The 19,818-nt window shown below is 33.5% G+C and overlaps 1 protein-coding gene across 3 annotated transcripts in view; it reads left to right on the top strand.

Moving 5' to 3' along the window:
• Positions 1 to 19,043, top strand: part of drpr (multiple EGF like domains draper) — a 31,474-nt gene extending 12,431 nt beyond the window's left edge. For 2 of the 3 annotated variants that reach the window (XM_018455838.1, XM_018455839.1), the window contains exons 2-18: positions 8,703 to 8,972; positions 9,713 to 9,839; positions 10,030 to 10,198; positions 11,147 to 11,393; positions 11,972 to 12,092; positions 12,174 to 12,311; positions 12,398 to 12,577; positions 12,661 to 12,988; positions 14,027 to 14,134; positions 14,310 to 14,474; positions 14,749 to 14,955; positions 15,797 to 15,952; positions 16,106 to 16,282; positions 16,867 to 16,977; positions 17,073 to 17,279; positions 17,393 to 17,569; positions 17,644 to 19,043. In XM_018455838.1, coding sequence (XP_018311340.1) covers positions 8,827 to 8,972; positions 9,713 to 9,839; positions 10,030 to 10,198; positions 11,147 to 11,393; positions 11,972 to 12,092; positions 12,174 to 12,311; positions 12,398 to 12,577; positions 12,661 to 12,988; positions 14,027 to 14,134; positions 14,310 to 14,474; positions 14,749 to 14,955; positions 15,797 to 15,952; positions 16,106 to 16,282; positions 16,867 to 16,977; positions 17,073 to 17,279; positions 17,393 to 17,569; positions 17,644 to 17,936 — 3,057 coding nt within the window. In that variant the 5' untranslated portion in view covers positions 8,703 to 8,826 and the 3' untranslated portion in view covers positions 17,937 to 19,043. The remainder of the gene's footprint in view (positions 1 to 8,702; positions 8,973 to 9,712; positions 9,840 to 10,029; positions 10,199 to 11,146; positions 11,394 to 11,971; positions 12,093 to 12,173; positions 12,312 to 12,397; positions 12,578 to 12,660; positions 12,989 to 14,026; positions 14,135 to 14,309; positions 14,475 to 14,748; positions 14,956 to 15,796; positions 15,953 to 16,105; positions 16,283 to 16,866; positions 16,978 to 17,072; positions 17,280 to 17,392; positions 17,570 to 17,643) is intronic. The other variant, XM_018455840.1, reaches the window with a different exon arrangement.
• Positions 19,044 to 19,818: the final 775 nt, after the last annotated feature.

The raw sequence follows: 19,818 nt of genomic DNA, 5'->3' as shown, positions 1-19,818 counted from the left end.
ATATCGGCTGCACCAGCGATACGGTCCATCGTTGACGTCGCGCATCCTTATTAACTCACGCCTGAGATACGAATGCACGATTCCGTGATTGTATCCTCCAATATTTCGCTATATTTATCGCGTGACAAAGATTCGTGTCAAACAACCGCATTTATTATCATTAGTGTTAAGCCATAATTATATTAGCCATTGAGGGATCGTGATTGGCAATTGACGATTACTTTTCAATCAGTAAGAGCAAAGCAATCGGTAACTTCTTTGCTTTATCGCTAATCATAATCACGCAATCGCTAGTGTGATTACACACTTTAATTGCACCGTGCGAACGAGCGCATTTTTCTATTCGTGATCATTGATACGTCAAGCCTTCATGCGCCAATCATATAATCGGGCCAATCACAAAATGAGATAACGACACTATATTATCAGTTGTATAAACGTTAGAACGCGCGATTAGATAACGCAAGGAAAAGCCGATCCCTTGTGGTTCATCGGCCGATTGTTTAGTAAGTTAACATTACTTGTCGTTATTTTAATGTCATAGTAGGCTTTGTTCGCTGTATTGGATTACACTAAAATTTTCTTTCTTACTTTTGCCAAACACCAAAAATATATATCTATTTCATCTTAAGTGCAACGAATGTATATTAATTAATTCATCAATAACTCCGTTGACTCGAATCTTAATTGGCTTTTTAATTCCTTTTTATTAGATCCTCAGAGCCTTATATATTTTGATTTACATTATACTAGTTTAGACAACAAACTCTTGCTATGTGGATTATTTTGCTAGAGGTACTCAAATATACCGAACTTTGCCGAATCGTTTACCTCAGACGGTTCTCGGTAGTAAGTTATCTTACAAAGAAAGGGACGCAACTGTCCCCTTCCGATTTTAATGAGCTTTTAATATGTTATTCTCCAGACAAAAATAAGCGACACGTATTTTTTTATCCGTGTCCATACACACTTTTCTAGAGGGTGAAACACCCTTTTATAGAAGACAATCGGTTTTTCTCTTTCGAAGCGAATATCGCCAGAACTGTAAGAGATAGAAAAAAAATTTCATAATGAAAATTGAATGGCTTCAAGAGTACTTTAAAACTATAAAAAAAAATTTTTTTTAATTATTTATTTGTAACAATTATTTATTTATATAAAGAAAAATTTTTTTTTCTTTATAATTATATTTCTAAAGTTCTAAAGCTTATTTTTGTCTGGAGAATAACATTAAAAGCTCATTAAAATCGGAGGGGAACAGTTGCGTCCCTTTCCTTGTTAGATAAATCGAATGGCAGTTACTGAAAGAAACGTTCGAAATTCATCATAACTGTTCTCTTTCCGTAACCGTTACATTACTCGCAGAATTGGAAGGAGAGCAATTTTCACTTTCTCCGAAATTGTCCACGCAAGCGAATAATTCTGCGAATAAATCAAGAAAAGTTTCTTATATATTGCGCATTCCTTCCCTTTTATCTCTCTGTTCAACATAACACCCTTGTTCCGTAACGTTGTTTTCTTCGCATGATAGCCTTCGATAGTCGTCTCATTTTTTGACATGTCGATATTCATAGTTGGGTCCTGTATCCTTTGTTCGCTCAGCGAACAAGAGATCCCAACGGAGAATGATGCACATCCCGCAGACGGAGAGAGTTCGATGTATCATTTTTATCGCGAACTCGCCCCACATCCTGTGACTCGCGCTCGCACACACGCTCACACCTACGCCACAAAGTCCGTGAACTCTTTTCCTACGTAAACGAATTAATTCTCCCCTTTGGGGTCGCAAGTAGCTAAAAGGGTCGCTCCCCCTTTGGTAGCAGCGGAACGAGCACAAGGTAGAATTCGGTCACACAAAAATGGTAGAATGAGTTCTCAGCAAACTTTGAAAGTATCGTGATATTTATATAAATATCAAAATATCCGATAAATATTAATCTTCTCTTGTAGATATTTATGTATACAATTTTTTCATCTTAAAAAGTAAGTCTAGAATTATGTGTTAAAATTTTTATTGTTTTCGAAAAATTGCCAAAATGTTTTTATAGGTGATGTTTTTTTCTATAGAAAAATTTCTATAGAAAAATACAACAAAATAGAACGAATAATAAAATAATGCAAAACCGATAAAATTATACAGAATATTTAAAATAGCTGAAAATTAAATAATTATGCAATTAACGTACCCAGATAAGAAAAATTGTTATCTAAAGAATTTTTTTGTGGCAACTATACTTTAACCATTATTTGGAATAACTATAATTTATAATATAATCTCATGTAACGCAAATTTAATAAAAAGGAAAAATGATAAATTATGAAAACACAAATCTACAGAATAATGAATAAAGCAAGACCCCTGGAAATTTACAATTAGAAAAAATGTGTCAATAATACACAACATCATTATTATTTAAATTTATAAGTCGTTAATTTTATGAAATTACTATTGTATATATGCATCGTTATGTCAAACGTCGCGTCGGCAGAATGTTCGAAACTACAAATGAATTTGCTTTTATTAAGAAGTTTTCTTCATAAATGTTTCTTTTTTTATAAAGGATGAGTCGAAATACGTACAAGCCGAAATAGGTAGGGGAACCTGGGGTATAATGGTTATAGTTAGATTTTTTCAAGTTTTAAACATATTAAAGATAAATAAATCAACTTTGTTATATATTAAAATATTTTTTGAAGTATTTACTATAAGGAAAACTTAAGTTTTACTGCAAAAGTATAGATTAACAGGACGAAATTATTGTTTTGTGAGAGTGTGTCGTAACCTCGCTATGTCATTTATGCAGGGCATAATGGGCACCACAGAAAACTTGTCTATTTTTAAAAAATTAATATTGAACATTGCTTAAAAGTGACTTAGAACATCAATAATATAAGTAAAAATACATTGTTGCACTTTTAATTTTTAATTTTTTATTAATAATTCTATATGTGATGCTGAGTGATACATTATACAAGGTATACTGTTATTATATTGAACATAAATATAAATGTTTAAGAAGATAACACAAATAAAATAATTCTCATTTTTATCTACACTTGCACATGAATCATAAACTCATTTTAAACATAAAATAACACCAGTGCGCCATTATGTCTCGAAGTACATAAATTTACTTTAGATAATATAAAATATCACAGATAATCAATATATTTGTATAGATTTTACTAAAGTAACAAGAAAAGATTATATAATAAGATAAATGTACTTATGACAATAAAAAATAGAATTTTGTTATTGCTTACCTTATGCGAACGTACCAAAGAATCTGTAACTCATTCGCGAACAGTAAAGCGAACGCATTAAACAATTTTTAGCAATTTTCAGGTAAAAATAATATGACAACTAATAACAATATATAATAAGATACATCTAACAGTAACTATTGTCTGACAATTCATTACATATTAACATATCTGTAAAAAGATATCGAGTACATCCCATTATACCCCATGGTTTCATTATACCCTAGGTTCCCCTACAATCGGGAAAGGAGTGATATTCTACGATTAAAAATAAGTTGAGATGATAAAATAAATTTTTTATTAGAACATTGTTTTCAAGAAGAAGGACTTAGAATGTTAACTTGATATACGTACTGCAATTAACTGACATTTGACGTAACGGTTACACTATATGGCTTATTTACTCAGAATTAATTACATACATAATTCATTATAATTAACAATAATTATCACTAATTATATGTATATATAATTTAATCAGTTGATTCTTAAGACAAGAAAATTTGAGTGAGAGAGATAATAAATAATTTTATTTTTTATACATTTATTTTTCATTTAATTAAAATATTATTGAAAATGTTGGCCGTTTTGTCGTACATAAAATTGTATTTTGTCTGCAAATAAATTAGAATAGATTGTTGATTGTGTTACTTTGTTCTTTTAATTCTTCAAATGCAAAAATAAATTTTTTGCAAGATTAGCTTGTAAAGTCCTTTTTTTTTAAAACAAAGTTCTATTAGAAAAAATTTGTCTATATATAATTACAACATTGACGAAAAATTGCATTACGAGTCGTTCGTAAAAAATTTCCTTCTCTAGAAAAAAATACGAGACGAATGTAGCAAATATATAAAATATAAGTACACACGATACGCGCGACGAGAGAATTGTGCACCGTTATTTTAGACTCGTGCGATCGCTCGCAGGAGTCTAACAACCGTCATTTGCTGTTACGCGATCCGCACGATTAGATAGGTTTGCGAATTCACACACGTACATGTATGTGAATGTACGTACACAATCGTTCCGTTTCTGGGTGTACGTTCGTCTCGTCTGGCTCCGAACAATCATGTTACGTTCACCTCTTTCGGTTTCGCTTACAAGAATGCCGTAACTGATGACGCGAAAGTTACTCGTACGCGTTTACTCATTTGTTCATCATTAATTATCACGACGACGTTGAAGGATTCGTACGTGAAGGAGCGAACCGTCGTCTCGTTCCTCTCTGAGAAAAACCACACATCTTTCCGGGCGTATTACGTGCTCTAGAAAAAGTCACCGAAGATACACAGTCCTGTTGGAAACTGAAATAATTACACTTTTTGAAACGGATTTTAGACCACGAAAAAAAAAATTGGACAAAATGATTCTTATAGATTTTTTATCCCTGAAAATGAATCCGTAAATAAAATTGTTTAATCATATCACGTTTTTAAGAAAATTGAACCTAAAAGTGTTGAAAATGGCATATTTTATTACTTTTTGAACTAAATTAAATATTTCAAAAACGTTAATTAATAAAGCGACTTCAATATTCGAGTTAGTTTTCAGCGGCAAAAGTTTATAAAAGTCGACTAATATATTATACACTGGCTGCTTTATACAAGAAATAACAATTATAATAAAAGGAAGAGAAATAAAAGGGAATTTTTCAATCCATAGATAAATATAACCTTTTGAAGACCGCAGTGCTATCAGAGTGAAAATCCGAGAGTATCAATTATCGTGAGATGTAACAACATTCTAAATTGAAATTTATATGATTTTATTGTATGCCGTTGCTTTATTCCGTTTCCTCCATTAAAAAGAAATAGAAAAGAGAGAAAAAGAAAGAAGATGGAAAGAGATAGAAACACCGTGTGCGCTAATGACGTGAGATTCTCGTAATATGCGGTTGCGGTCGAACGATTGGATTCGTCTTGAAGCATCGCTCTAATCGGTCTAATATTACAGCACTTCCGGTCGCCGTTCAACGAGCCGCCTGATTCGCAACGTGAATCACAGCGCACGAGTCATGTCATGACAAAACCGTGAAGCAAACCATATGTTCAACACGTGCAAGTCTCTGATTCATGTACTTTACTCGATCGCGAGACACAATTTCCGGTCATAAGCACGCGATTGAAATTTCGCCTGGTGAAACGACTTCGCGGAACTATCGAATGTTCATCGACGAAAACTGCTCGTTCGAAATCCGAGATATCGACATGCGTCCTCGTTCGATAAAATTATACCCCACTTGAACCATTCTTACTATAAAATTCTAACTCTTGCAAGTGGGAACACACTGGGAGGTGATTATGCAGCGATCATTTTTCACACATTATTAGATCGACAGAGCGCAAAGAACTGGATCGATAGAAATTGTCGCATTTTATTCGAACAATAGAGTATTTATTAATACGTTGCCTGCTTTGAGCTTTGTATGTCTTATGGTGGTCAGTGGAATTTTCATTATCATAAAACATAATAATAATAATAAAATATTGTGTAATTAAATAGGACTGTATCATCACAGATCCTGTGTTAAATAGTATTAGGTGCGCAACTAAGTTCTCGCTGTTATTTTGATGAAAATGCAACTTGATTGTGAAAAAATGGTTACAAATGAATCATTGAAAGTATTGCCCATCGCTAGCTACTACTTTTTCCCATCTTTCTGGCAGAGCTCGAATACCGTTACGGTAAAACTGTTCATCTTTTGAGACTATCCACGAATCAAGCCATTTTTTGATGTCTTCATATGAGTATAATACATATAAGTATATTATTTTACATCATTATTGTTGTGTTTGTCGGTAAACTGAATACGACAATAGATATATATAAAATGCAAGATCTTATATTTCGGATGTGAGTGCAGTACATACAGCATATAGTTTGTATCTTTCTATCTGAGCCTGTCGTGATTTATGAAATTTTGAAATTATCGACCTGAGAGAATTTAGTTATATCTCTCAATTATATCTCTTCAATTATATCTCTGATTAAATAACGAAATTTTTGTCTTAAATATTTGTTTGAATTGGGCTACGATTATAGCTGCAAACGAGAATTTTCTATTGCGAATCTTTAGGTTCGCGAGGGAGAATGTAACATTCAAAGCAAGCTATACTTAATTTAAGTACGTAGCAGTAATTTTATTTTAGCGGCATCGTCGAGATTCTTAGTATTACCATTAAAGAGTCCTTCATAGTGAATGAACCAAGCGTCGAAGGTTAATCTATTCTCGGGATCCTATAGCTGAACTCTGCTACTATTACCACTTGCGAGCGATTTTTATTTCCATGTCACAATCAAAGCAATTAAAAGCTTTTTAGCAAATGTTTGTTATTTCTGAAGGAATAATTCTTATTGAGATTTTGCTCGAGCTTGCTGTTGTCGCCAGAAGGTAAGAAGAACTGTAATTTCTGTCACGTTACTGAAAGAACAGAATGTATAGGTATAGCACATAAAAAAAATATCGTGTACGTGCAAATGTCTTCATACTATTGTATTCATTTACCGACAAATACGATTATTTAGTTACTTATATATGTGGGGCATTCCACGCCAAATCGGACGGCCTTCGTCATCGACTCCTGTCGATTTTTTTTATTGATTTTAATATATTCCTCAGATATATATTAAAATACGTATTCAGTTTTTTAGATTTTTTAGATTTTGAGTTAGTTTTCATTTTTTTTAGATTTTTAGTTAGTTTATATCTATAGGAAACTAACGGAGATAAAAATCTAAAAAAATAACTGAATGTATTTTAATCTGAAGAATATATTAAAAAATCTGTAAAAAATCGACAGAAGTCGATGACAAAGGCCGTCCGATTTTGCGTGAAATGTCCTCTACATAGTAGATCGTTTAAAGTTTTATATTGAATAAAATCTTATATTAGCGCCTATTTTTTACGTTTTAAAAAATTTTGATATTATAACGTTGCCTGCCCAACAAATTGTAATTTTTTGTATGTTTTACCGTGTACACGTTACAGCAAAAGTTTCGTTATCATAAGCACATAATGATAAAATATTGATTAAAGAAGATTGTACCCTCACGGATACTCTGTTAAATAGTGCACGTTTATTTTCCGTTGCCTAGGTATTTGTTATGTCATTATTGAATGAGAATGTTTATCTAAAATATTTCGATATTAATACATTATCTACTTACTTGCGAATTTAATACGTTTTACAGAGCCACATAGAATTTTCATTATTACAAATGATAAAATATTGCTAGTAAGAAATGCGTCTATATATCTTCATATATTGTACACTGAGAGAAAACGAAATAGTTCTAGCAACTATAAATTTGGCAACTTTTGCAATTGAAGTATCTGTAACAGTTTTACAAAGCCTAGTTTTATAAAGTAATAGAAACTAAAGTAGTGTTGAATGTTATAAAAATATAGTCACGGTAACAAATTGTATGCACTATTAATTGATAGTGAAGTAGTGACTCAACTACATTGAGTAGTTACTTGGACTTCATGCAAATAGATATAACAATTACATTTTTCTAGTTTAGACAAAAATTTTTAAAGGGTCACTCAGTACGAGTAGTACGCGGCTTTGTCACCAGAGGGACGTAGCGGAGTTCATTTTCTCCTAAGAAGGAAACCACTCAGCTTAAAAGGCGCAGCGTTGGTTTCAAACTTGGAAGACAAAAATAAATAAGAAATGCATACACAAATTTGTAACTATGTATTATAAAGCTTTAATAAGAATTATAAGTAAATTAAATGAACTAAGAAAATATAGTAATATTAACCATTTATAAATTGATTATATGGTTATTGTACTATATTTTCTTAGTTCACTTAATCTAGTATTCTTATTAGAATTTAATAATATGTATATAGTTGAGGCGCTATTTCACTACAAATTTATAGTTACTGATACGACTTTTTTCTCTGAGTGTACCGTATTGAATAGCGCACATTTCGCTTTATATAGTTATCTTAAATTAAAAAATTTTATATTGAATGATATTTTTTTACTTCTTACAAGAGTTTTGAGAATCTTTGTTGATGCTGGTTATCAGTATCATGATAATCAACGCATTAAAATTACATAGCACAGAACCTGATAGTGTTCAACCCTAGTAGCGGAAACCCGACTCGACGCAAGTTTATTTAAGGTTGAATCAAGATCCACAAGTGCAAATGGCTTCGCTGTGATTCATTACGGTCAGTGCAGAGTATAAAGTCGAGCGTGAACGCGACAGTAGATTTCCTGTGGAGTGATTAAAAACTGCGTTGTAAGGTCCAGTAAAATGTGCAATATCTACATATAATCTCGCGTAGCGACGTGCGAAGGATAGCGTGTCGAGTACTCGAGTACGTATATACTCGTGCAGTCGTTTTGCAGTCGTTCATAATTCGCTAGGTAGGTAAATCGCACCGTTGCGACACACGCTAACACGGCATATTTTACTTTCAGATCCAGAGACGGGTCGACCGTCCTGCTTTTCGGACGTTGAGCGAATGGTTACGACCCGCGTGCCGTGTGAAACGTGAAAGATTAATCACAAGGTCTGCAACAACGCGATGGGACGGCGATAGTAATGTTTCGGTCACGAAGTTCAAAGTTGTATCGATTAGCTGAAATGGGGTCTGCAAACTGGTGGCTGATCGCGGTCACCGCTGTGATAATCTCGACGGGAGCGGTGGTAGCTCTCGAGGGACCGAACATATGCACCCGGCAGGAAACGTAAGCATCGAATTTTCAATAATTTATCACAAATTTGCCATATCGCTTATAAACTTAGAAATAATCCATTTGTAATGATTCTTAAGCCGAGTCTACAATGAGTCGGTAGTCTGTAATCGGTGAGTTGAAATCGGTAAATCGGTATAGAGTTGTCCAGCAGCCAACTTCTAAGACTATCGACTCATTGTAGACCCGGACTTATACTATTCCAACAGCGAAAAATTGAAGCTTAGTCGCAATGTTCCAGAAACGAATATAAAGAAAAATAGAAGTCAGCGCGGTACTTTGTGCGTAAATATAGTAAAAACAGTTTAATACTTTATTTCATAACTTGAAAAAATAAGTCCAAAAACGTACGGATTATTCTTTGAATTTGTATCGTACAAAGTATTGCGCTAACTTCTATTTCCCTTTATATCTTTTTTGAATTTATAAAAATTGAAAGAAGTCCCATATAATTTTTTAATTATTATTAGTTGCAATAGTTTTCTTTATTGATAAAAAATTCTTTTTTTTATTCTTACGTTTTTTAGAGAATATTAAATCTACATTATGATTTCAAATACTAATATATCGTAGATAAATCAGTAATATACAATATGTAGATTAACAATAATGACTTTTAATTGATGTATAAAACCATCCTCGGCGGTCGTTAAATAAAAAACTAGGTAGTTATATTCTCGTTTAAATGCATACTTGAGCGTTATCATCAATGGAATTTATGAATATCATTTCAGGTATACGATAACAGTGAAAGTATCCGAGCAGAAACCATACACTGTGCGAGAAAACACGTGGTGCTTGAGTTTCCCACCGAGATGTTCCAAATACAAAGTTGTCTACAGAACTGTCTACAAAGAGCAGGTCGGTTATCTAATCTGTGCCTACGATTTACCTATATACATACTTTCTAATTTATTTACGGAAAGATCCCCGATCTAGATTTGCTTTCCTGCTTGCTATTACTCGTAATAAACTTAAAAACGAAAACTATGGAGAAACGATTATCGGTGGAAAGGCATGAATCGGTTCAGTAATTACGTGGTTCTTTTAGGAATTGATGAAACAAAAGCCCGTAGAGGAATGCTGCAAAGGCTACACGGAGACCACAAATGGTAGTCGTTGCATTCCAGTCTGTTCCGAGGATTGTCGCCACGGTACTTGCATCGCGCCTGACATCTGCAAATGCGAATCGGGATATGGCGGCCCGTTATGCGACTTTAGTGAGTTTCTTTTTGTTTTATTGGATTTATAATAATGACTGAACGCATTCCAGCAATACCCGGCGATTCAAGTACCCTTTTATTGCACGTATGTTTCGTTTGTGATGAAACAATCTGACATAAATAATAACATATTGGAATAACACTTAGAGATAAAAAAGATGTTAAACGTATGAGAAAATGAAAACTTTACTAAAAACGTTTATTTTGACGATAATGACACCTCGAAATTAAGAATACGTAATCGCGAATTATGAATGTTTAATGTACACTATCGTTTATTTTAGGAACTTAAAACTGAAGTTAAAGAAGTTCATTAAACTTTTAATAAAATTATGTGAATTGAAAACATAATAAAAACTTTTTTCTTCTTTTTTTCTGTAAAATCTTTAATTTTGGAACCTTTTGAAAACAACTTTTAAAGGAAATTATTTTAAAGGTTAAAAAATGTACTTTCTAAAATAAAAATATTTTTATTAATCCAATAATGTTTCATCAAATTACGTTTGCGCGTTTTAAAGTAAAATAAAAATATCAAGAAAATACAAAAATACTTTTAATTTTATGTAATTAAAATTGAATTAAAAATTAAATTAAAGTTAGATGCAAAATATCGTATAAACAAAACTAAAAAAACAAATTTATATCTCTAGCTCTTCTCTTTAAAGTACATTTTTAAAATTTTTCTACAATTTTTTTCACTAAGATACTTAACTTTTCGTGAAATATAAGAAAATTGCAAGCATTTCTAAATTTATGAACAGTAGGGTAAATACACTTTTATTGTGTTTAAAACGTTGACTTTTTGCTGGAATATTTATGTTCAAGAATTATTTTAAAAATTGATGAAAGAGCACACAGTGACTTCTGCTTCAACGAAAATAAAAAATCTGTTTAAAAAGCGAAGCTTTACACAAGGTAATTTATTTTTAACTCTCGTATGAACAGAGTGTCCGTCGGGTAAATGGGGCAGAGATTGCGAGATGGATTGTAAGTGCCAGAATGGGGCCGCATGCGATCCGTTTGATGGCAAGTGCATGTGTACCAGGGGCTGGACCGGAGTGTACTGCGATCAAAAGTGTCTTTTTAACCGTTACGGACAGGACTGCGCCGAGGAGTGCCGTTGCAGTAACGGTGGAAGTTGCCATCATATTTCTGGCGAATGCCATTGCACCTCTGGTTACACAGGCCCACTGTGAGTTTTATATTTCCAAATTTCTTTGTAGATTATCGGGAGTTCCGTAAATTTATCGAAATTCTCTTGTTTAAATTAGAAATATCTATCTGCCTATGTCTTTTGCATATTTTTCAGAGATTTCCTAAAAGAGTAATAGCTTCCTAAAGATTTTTGTTTTGAAAAAATAATAACCAGCCAAAAATCTAGTTAACGACCCTGATGAAAAGTTTTCAAAATATCTCATATTTTTAAGAATTTTTCATATTTTAAATATTTAAATTTATGAAGATTTTTCTGAAAAAATATCTTAAACTTCTATAAAGAATTCTAAAAAAAGATCTAAATTTTCTCATTTCTGAAAAGTGTTCTAATTCATATAAAAATACATAGAAATTTTAAAAAATTTTGAAATTATATACATAGACATACTAAAAAATTATATGAAGAGAGAGAGAGAGAGAGAGAGAGAGAGGAGAGAGAGAGAGAGGGGGAGAGAGAGAGAGAGAATTCTAAAAAATATTTTTACCAGGGGAAAGTATCGATCGTCAACGATCATTATGATGTGTCAACTATCACATCACTATTGTGTTACACAGATGCAACGATTTATGTCCTGTGGGCAAGCATGGCGAGGAATGCAAGTCGGAATGCCGTTGTCAGAACGGCGGATCCTGCAATCCTATGACCGGTGAATGTTACTGTACGCCCGGTTGGACAGTACGTGAGACTTAGCGCAATTAAATATGAAGTGTATCCCGCGACACATTAAATTTTACATGCAAATTCGATTTGTCACAGGGTTCGGTCTGCGCAAATCGATGCCCGGAGGGTTTTTGGGGCAAGAACTGCTCTCAATCCTGCGATTGCTATAACGGAGCCGGTTGTGATCACATTACGGGCAAGTGTCAGTGCAAACCGGGTTTCTACGACGACAAAGTACGTAAACGCCGATTATTCTGATTAAATAATGTCTTTAAATCGAAATAATTAATATTCTTTTTTTTCTTTAACGCGACGAATAGTGTTTAAAAGTCTGTCCCGAAGGCACGTTTGGACTGAACTGTACAAACAACTGTACTTGCCAAAATGGTGCCACGTGCAACCCTACTAACGGCACCTGTGTATGCAGTCCAGGTTGGATGGGTAAAACGTGCAACCAAAGAGCCTGTGAGGACGGTTTATATGGTTCCAATTGTGCAAAGGCGAGTCGTAGCTTCTTAGAAAACTACTCTTGAAAACTTTGTCGTGATGTCTCGACTAATGATAAATTTAATTTAATTTGCAGGTCTGCGAATGCGAAAATGACAAAACGGAACTATGTCACCCTTGGACCGGACATTGTTCTTGCAAAAAGGGATGGGACGGTGAAACCTGCGCCAGGCCATGTCCCTTCTATACATACGGAAAAGATTGCCAGAATCGGTGCAATTGCAAGAACAACGCACAATGTTCACCCATGGACGGCACTTGCATTTGCGCGGCCGGGTATCGCGGAAAGGATTGCGGCGAGCTATGTCCCGCAAACACCTTCGGAGAAGATTGTGCGCAGAAGTGCGCCTGCAAGAACGGAGCTAGCTGCTCAGCGGAGAATGGACGTTGCAACTGCACGGCTGGTAAGCATAATTGTATACAACTCGAATGATTACTCCCTGTGATTTGTAATTATAAACTCGTTTAGAGATTTTTTTTAGATGCACTATTATATATTTAGAAAAGAAAATTTCTATAATAGTCAATGTTATACAATTGGAAAATTCATGCCTTAAACGATCGATTCAAGTATTTATATTAATTTAACATAAGTGAATATATTAAGAAGTAATACAAATATTGTTTAATTTAAAAAATTAACACAAAAAATATAACATTGACACTATTTGTAAACAAATTATGGACTCATATTTCTTCAGTAAAGTTAACATTTCTAATATGTTAAATTAACACGGCTCAGTAAAACTAATATTTATGATGTTTAATTAATACATTTTATTTATCTTGGAATTTATGTTTTAAAATACATTATTTTTATGTTATTTGTTCACTTGCTTATAAATTGTATTATTTTAACACTAAGAAATGTTGAATATTAATTTAACATAAAATATTCAAAATAACACAATCACATTATGTTAAATTAACACTCGGATATATTAAAAATTCAACAATTTATTTCACACAAAAATCTTAACAAAAACCAATTGTTTACAAAGTGTTTTACTATGGCTACTTTTCTTTTAGGCGACATACATATCGTTTTATCTTCGTTATTCATTGCCAAGAAGGATAGAACGACGTTTGGGTCCTCTAAAAGAAAACCAATTTATGTAGTCAATTATACGAAACTTTCAGCTCGCTTTTTCTAAATATACTAAAAATTTTTTGTTATTCTTAATTTTACCTTTATTATCTCTTGAAATCTTGTCAATATTTCACAATTACCTTGCATAACATTTTTGCATGGTATCAGATAGTTGCCTCGTTTAACGTTTCTCGTAGTGTTTTTCATTGCTCGCCTGTAGAACTTACGTACAATTAATCAGTAGAATTATTTATTAAAGTCCAGTTTCGTATTTCCGATGGAGAAGGTATTCGATATTCTGTATGTGGTAAGTATTATACAGATTATATGTATCTCTGTGACATTTTGCCAGGATGGGTTGGTGTTTTGTGCGATCGTCCCTGCGACGACAAGTCTTATGGCAAGGATTGCGAGGACAAATGCAAGTGCTTTAACAATGCTGCCTGCAACCCGCAAAATGGTAAGGCAATTGAATAGTGACCCTATCGATTCGACTTCGCAAATAGAGTTGATGAAATTTTACACCGATATTGTTAAAAAAGAAAACGTACAAAGAATACGCGACGAAATCCTTTAAATTCTCTCTCGGCACCTGCACCCAGAACACGCGTTATTTTATCTATACACACACGCAGGCACGTGCACATGTGCGGCTGGCTTCACCGGTATACTATGTCAGGATCGTTGTAAAAAGGGCTTTTTTGGAAACGGATGCAATCAGAGTTGTGACTGTGTAGAGGAGAATACCGTGGACTGTGACTGTGCTACTGGGCGTTGCATCTGCAAGCCAGAATGGCGAGGTTTGTTGAATTTATTTTCGCGTTTGATCATCAAAAACTTTGCGATATCGAAAATATCGAGATAATTTTACGTTATTGAGACAACAGTAGGAAAATTGTTGTTAAGCGATCGTAAAAAATATTATTCGTAAACATAAGTACATCGCATATATTATCGGTCTAACAATAATTAATATAAAGAACAAAGGAAGCAAAATAACATAGAAAAAGCTGCTTTTAAATGGCTAGCGAAGAGTCGTTTCTCGAGACGAGTTTTGCTTTAACATCAAAACAGGGGTACGATGCGAAACAAAGTGCCCAGAGGGTCTTTACGGCGAGGATTGCCACTCGCATTGCGAATGCATGAACAATAGTTCGTGTGATCCCACGACCGGAAGTTGTGTCTGTGCCAGGGGTTGGCAGGGCTCCGATTGCTCGCAACCCTGCAATGAAGGATGGTATGGACTGGGATGCAGAGAAAAATGTCCGGAGAAAATGAATGGTAAAGAAGATCAATATCTAAGATGTAAACGCATGATGTGTGTGTGTGTGTGTGTGTGTGTGTGTATGTGTGTGTGTGTGTGTGTGTGTGTGTGTGTGTGTGTATGTTGAGTGTGACCCGCCGTAAAACACTAAATTTGCATGATTTTTTGTGTTTTTATAGATAACATAATATAATTATTGTCTTGTGGCAGAGTGTTATGTTTCACATCCTAAATTTATGTTGAATGTTATGTTATTCTTATAGTTATCATATATTAGAGTAATTTTTCAGTTTCATAAATAGAACGCTCACTTGATATCTCTCTCTCTCTCTCTCTCTCTCTCTCTCTCTCTCTCTCTCTCTCTCTCGGAACATATTTTTATATAAGCTCATTCAAGTTTGCTGTCATATGCATTCGTACACCACAATGGGAAAGGAATAAAAAAGAAGAAATTAGATTAAATTGTAAGACAAATTTTTTCCATTTATGATAGCATTGTAACATTCGATGTAGAAAATACGCTTGGATGTGGGTTTTCTTTTACGTACAACTAATTTCTTTGGAATACAACTAATTTAAAGTTAAAAAAGAGTTTGACCACTGCTTGTGCAAACGCTGACGCAAACGGTAGAAATAACACTCCATTTCGATCTTTGTCATCAATCGTTTTTATACTATCGAACGCTTCACTGAGTACTTTTATTGATTAGTTTATATATTTGACATTTAGTTAAAACAAACATGGTGGAAAGAATAATAATTTTAATCAATATGTTATACGTTGAAAAATCAACATAAAGTTTTTCCTTGGAAATTCCTCTATGTTATCAATTTTTTCAGCATCGTTTCTTTTTTTAGGAAACATGACTTGCGATCACGTTACCGGTGAATACGTCTGCCGTCCAGGATACCTGGGTCTCACTTGTGAACATCCATGTCCACCCAATCGTTATGGGCTAAACTGTGCGAATCGTTGTCACTGTAAAAACGGCGGAGAATGTCATCATGTAACAGGCATGTTGAGAGCTCGCGACTCTTCCTGAGATACACAATCGCATGAATACGTCTATACTTAAACTTTTATCTGAAGTTCGAAGGATAACACTGTATATAAATATCGTATGTTTTCGACCCTACTTTTATCATCGAGATATATATTTTAATTAGGTGTATGCCAATGTCGACCTGGCTGGCAAGGCGAGTATTGTCAAATACCTTGCGCGGAGGGCACATACGGCGTAAATTGCACACAGCATTGCAAATGTCAGAACGGCGGTAAATGCAGATCCAATGACGGACATTGTCGATGCTCACCTGGATGGACTGGAACCAGATGTACTGAAAGTAGGTTTGAAAAGCTGTGGACTGTAATGTCCAGAAAAGAATGCTATACCAAACTATATTATATATATAGAAGATGGTTCTTAAGTATTCTAAAAGATTTTAAGGGATGATTTTTTTATATTAATTCAAGGCAAAAACTTCATATGATCGTTGTCGGTTTAAAAAGAACGGCTTCAAAGATACTCGCTTATCATTGACAGAATAAAAAATAATGTATGGCTCTAAACGTTAAGTCTTCGTGTTCTTAAAATATACACAAAATTACAAAATAACTCGAGTGGTTTCCGAAATTTTTGAAGAAAACGAAATTTTTCCTTCAATTTTGACATCTTGTATTTTTAAAACTAAGCTTTCGGACATATGGTCATAAAGTTTTTGTCTGGAATAAATGTGAGAAATCTTTTATATAAAATACTTTTTCAAATATATTTAGAATTTACTTTTAATATATTATATATTATATTATAAAATTATAATATATATAATATATATTTTCAATATATAACATATATTTATTAATATATAGGTTTAAGAACCTATATATTAATAAATTTATATTTAAATACAATGCTTGCTAATTTCAGTTTGCCCTGAGGGATATTATGGTGACCATTGTATGGAATCTTGCGAATGTAAAAATGATTTCTTCATGTGTCATCCAGCTGAGGGTTGTATTTGCAGGCATGGATACACAGGTACATAAAGTGCGCTCTTAATGAAGTAACTCTGCATAAAAAATTGTGGTTTTTCCGTCGTCACACGCTAGTGACTGATAAATTATTTTTATTAGGTGAGAACTGTGACGAACAGCTATTCTCTCGTAATATCCAAGAGAAGGAAGATGGGGGATACGGGCACATTGTAGGAGCCATATTTGCGACTATTGTTATAATTGGCGTTTTGTTCGCTGCATGGATGTACCATCGTCGCCGAGTGGCTGACCTGAAGAGCGAGATAGCTCAGGTGCAATACACAGCTGAACCTGTATCTCCACCAGGTAAATTAAGTATTTCTTTATTTCTGATCGTACATTAAAAATTTATTTAGACAATCGTCGAAGAGTTTAATCTTCGAGAACCGAAATTTAAAATATTATAACTTTTTTCATAGATCGAAATCAATTCGACAATCCAGTATATGCATATCAAGGGTCCTCGAAGTTCGACGATGGCACTACTACGTTGCTGAACAACTTCCAATTCCGGAATAATTTCCATAAAAATATAAACACCGAAAAGGCTAAATTTGGCTTAGGCAGTTGTACTGATGACGAAGACGATTGTAAAGGTACGTTATTTTCATTAACGACAAAATAAAATTTAAAAAAGTTTACACGATTACATCAATTTATTACTGCTTAGGGGCATACGGGCTGCAATATGATTTGAAGAATAGGGACGCCGATATGGGAAATCCAAACTTGAATGTATATCACAGCATCGACGAGATGGACGGCAAGAAAGTTGAACACGTCTATGATGAGATTAAGCAGAACAATGAATCGGAATACGACGAGCTAAATCAACCGCGGCCAGTAAGCTGGAACATAAAGCCACATTCGAGTCAGACAGCCAATGGCTTCCTGCCTAAATCGTGCGATAATCCGGGACCTAGCAAAGTGATAGACAAGGATCTGGAATTAGGCGATACCTAAAAATTCAATATAGCTTTCCTCGTTTTTAACTGCCCAGCCCCTGTATTTTGTAACTGCAAATATTTTATATAGTAAAAAAGCTGTGCAACTGTCGTTATGAACACATAAGGACTGCGTAACGAGTTACAGAATACAGGCCTAGGTTTGAATGAGCTTTATTTACGCTCGCGGTCGGAAAACTGTGTCTTCTTTTCATAAGGCGCAAGAAAGGATGAGTGATACAGCACCAATATGTTAAATATCGATATTTTTGGACTTTTCCCGATATTTTGTATTTCGATATTGATGTATATCGACATTTGAATAGGAACATTAAACTTTCGATACGGTTAAGTCCGTATTAGTTTAGTACTGATTGAGATTAGATTGACAGTTGTTCAATCAGAGCAAAATTTATTAAACTTCAGATTAATTTTCCTATTGTCTTCTGTGTAGCGCGCACAGAACGTGACAATACTTGTCGCGCGACAACCTAGTGAGAAATGACCGTCACTTCAACATAGAATCGATGCTGAATCAACGTCAAAATATTAATTCTACGTTGAATGAACATCGATTTGATGAGCTATTTCTTGTTAGGAAGGATACAGACGTGTACGTCTGTGTATTATCTAATTTTAAAAAAATTCTAATTAGAATAGTTATTCAAAAAGATCAAAATAGCCTCAAAAACGATCTCTTGCAAAAAGATCAATTTTTTATGCATCGATACGGCGCATACCCAAGTAGAACACAGAAGTCATGAAGACATTATAATGACCTCACTCATCATTTATAAGTCAATTTTTAAGTATCAAATGATGTCATGATGACATTCTGTGATACCATTATGACTTAATTATGACTCCGTGTTCTACCTGGGTATTGGTGCGCGTATCACCATGCATGGTGGAAGAAGACAGTCTTCTTCCACCATGATCGGATCTATACTGATATCAGCAATAAATTATTCAGCCGATATTTTGGTGTATCAATATTTTTGCTCACTATACATTGCGATACGAAATATCGAGATTTTTTTCTGTATCACCCATCCTTAGGCGTAAGTCTGTGGTATTACTTTTATCGTTTAAGCAAATTTTTTAAGTAAGCTTTTACAACGTAGTTACAGCAATTATTATAATTATGAAACTATTATAGTTTTGTAAAAATTATGTTGAATGTTTTATATATATATAACATCTATTTACGTGCTATCATATCTTTGTCTTTAATATTTAGCTTTCACTTGAGATATCGATCTCTATCATTTTCTCATTTTCCACATATCATCCATCTACGATGAGAAGATGAACGTCTCTGTATATATAAACATATTCTTTCTAACGTAAGTATAGTTTTAACTAAATTATTATATATCTATTTGATATATGTGCATATATATATTGCCAAAAGTAGTTTAAGTAACTGGCAATGATAAACTGGTGATAAGAAATCAAATCATGTATATGAAAAGTTTGTGAGTACATGAAGATTTTATATCGTGGAAGATCCTTTCCCAGTGAGAAATGATAATGAAATCGATGTCGAATCGACATCGAATCAACATCGATTTGATGTCGATTTCATTATCATTTCTCACTGTGTTACATATAGACATTTTTCGTCGTTGTATATTTATCAATATTGCAATGATTATAAAAGCATTTAAAAGGGTTTTAATAATTTGTTAATAATATTGTTGGTTCTGATATTGTTCTAGATAGCACACAAGTATTTTATGAATATAATACGTTTTATAAATATATTTATTAAAAATATTCTATAGATGTACTAACAACACTGTTAAATATTAACAGTATGTTTATAATATATGCGAATAGCATTGTGAGTGAATATTCTATAAAACATTGTATAAAATATTCTTCTATGTTCCATGTGA

Source organism: Mycetomoellerius zeteki, unplaced genomic scaffold, assembly GCF_001594055.1.
Source record: "Mycetomoellerius zeteki isolate Tzet28-1 unplaced genomic scaffold, Tzet1.0 scaffold517, whole genome shotgun sequence".
Lineage (NCBI taxonomy): Eukaryota > Metazoa > Arthropoda > Insecta > Hymenoptera > Formicidae > Mycetomoellerius > Mycetomoellerius zeteki.
The sequence above is the reverse complement of the archived record's forward strand: the minus strand, read 5'-3'. Positions and strand labels throughout refer to the sequence as shown.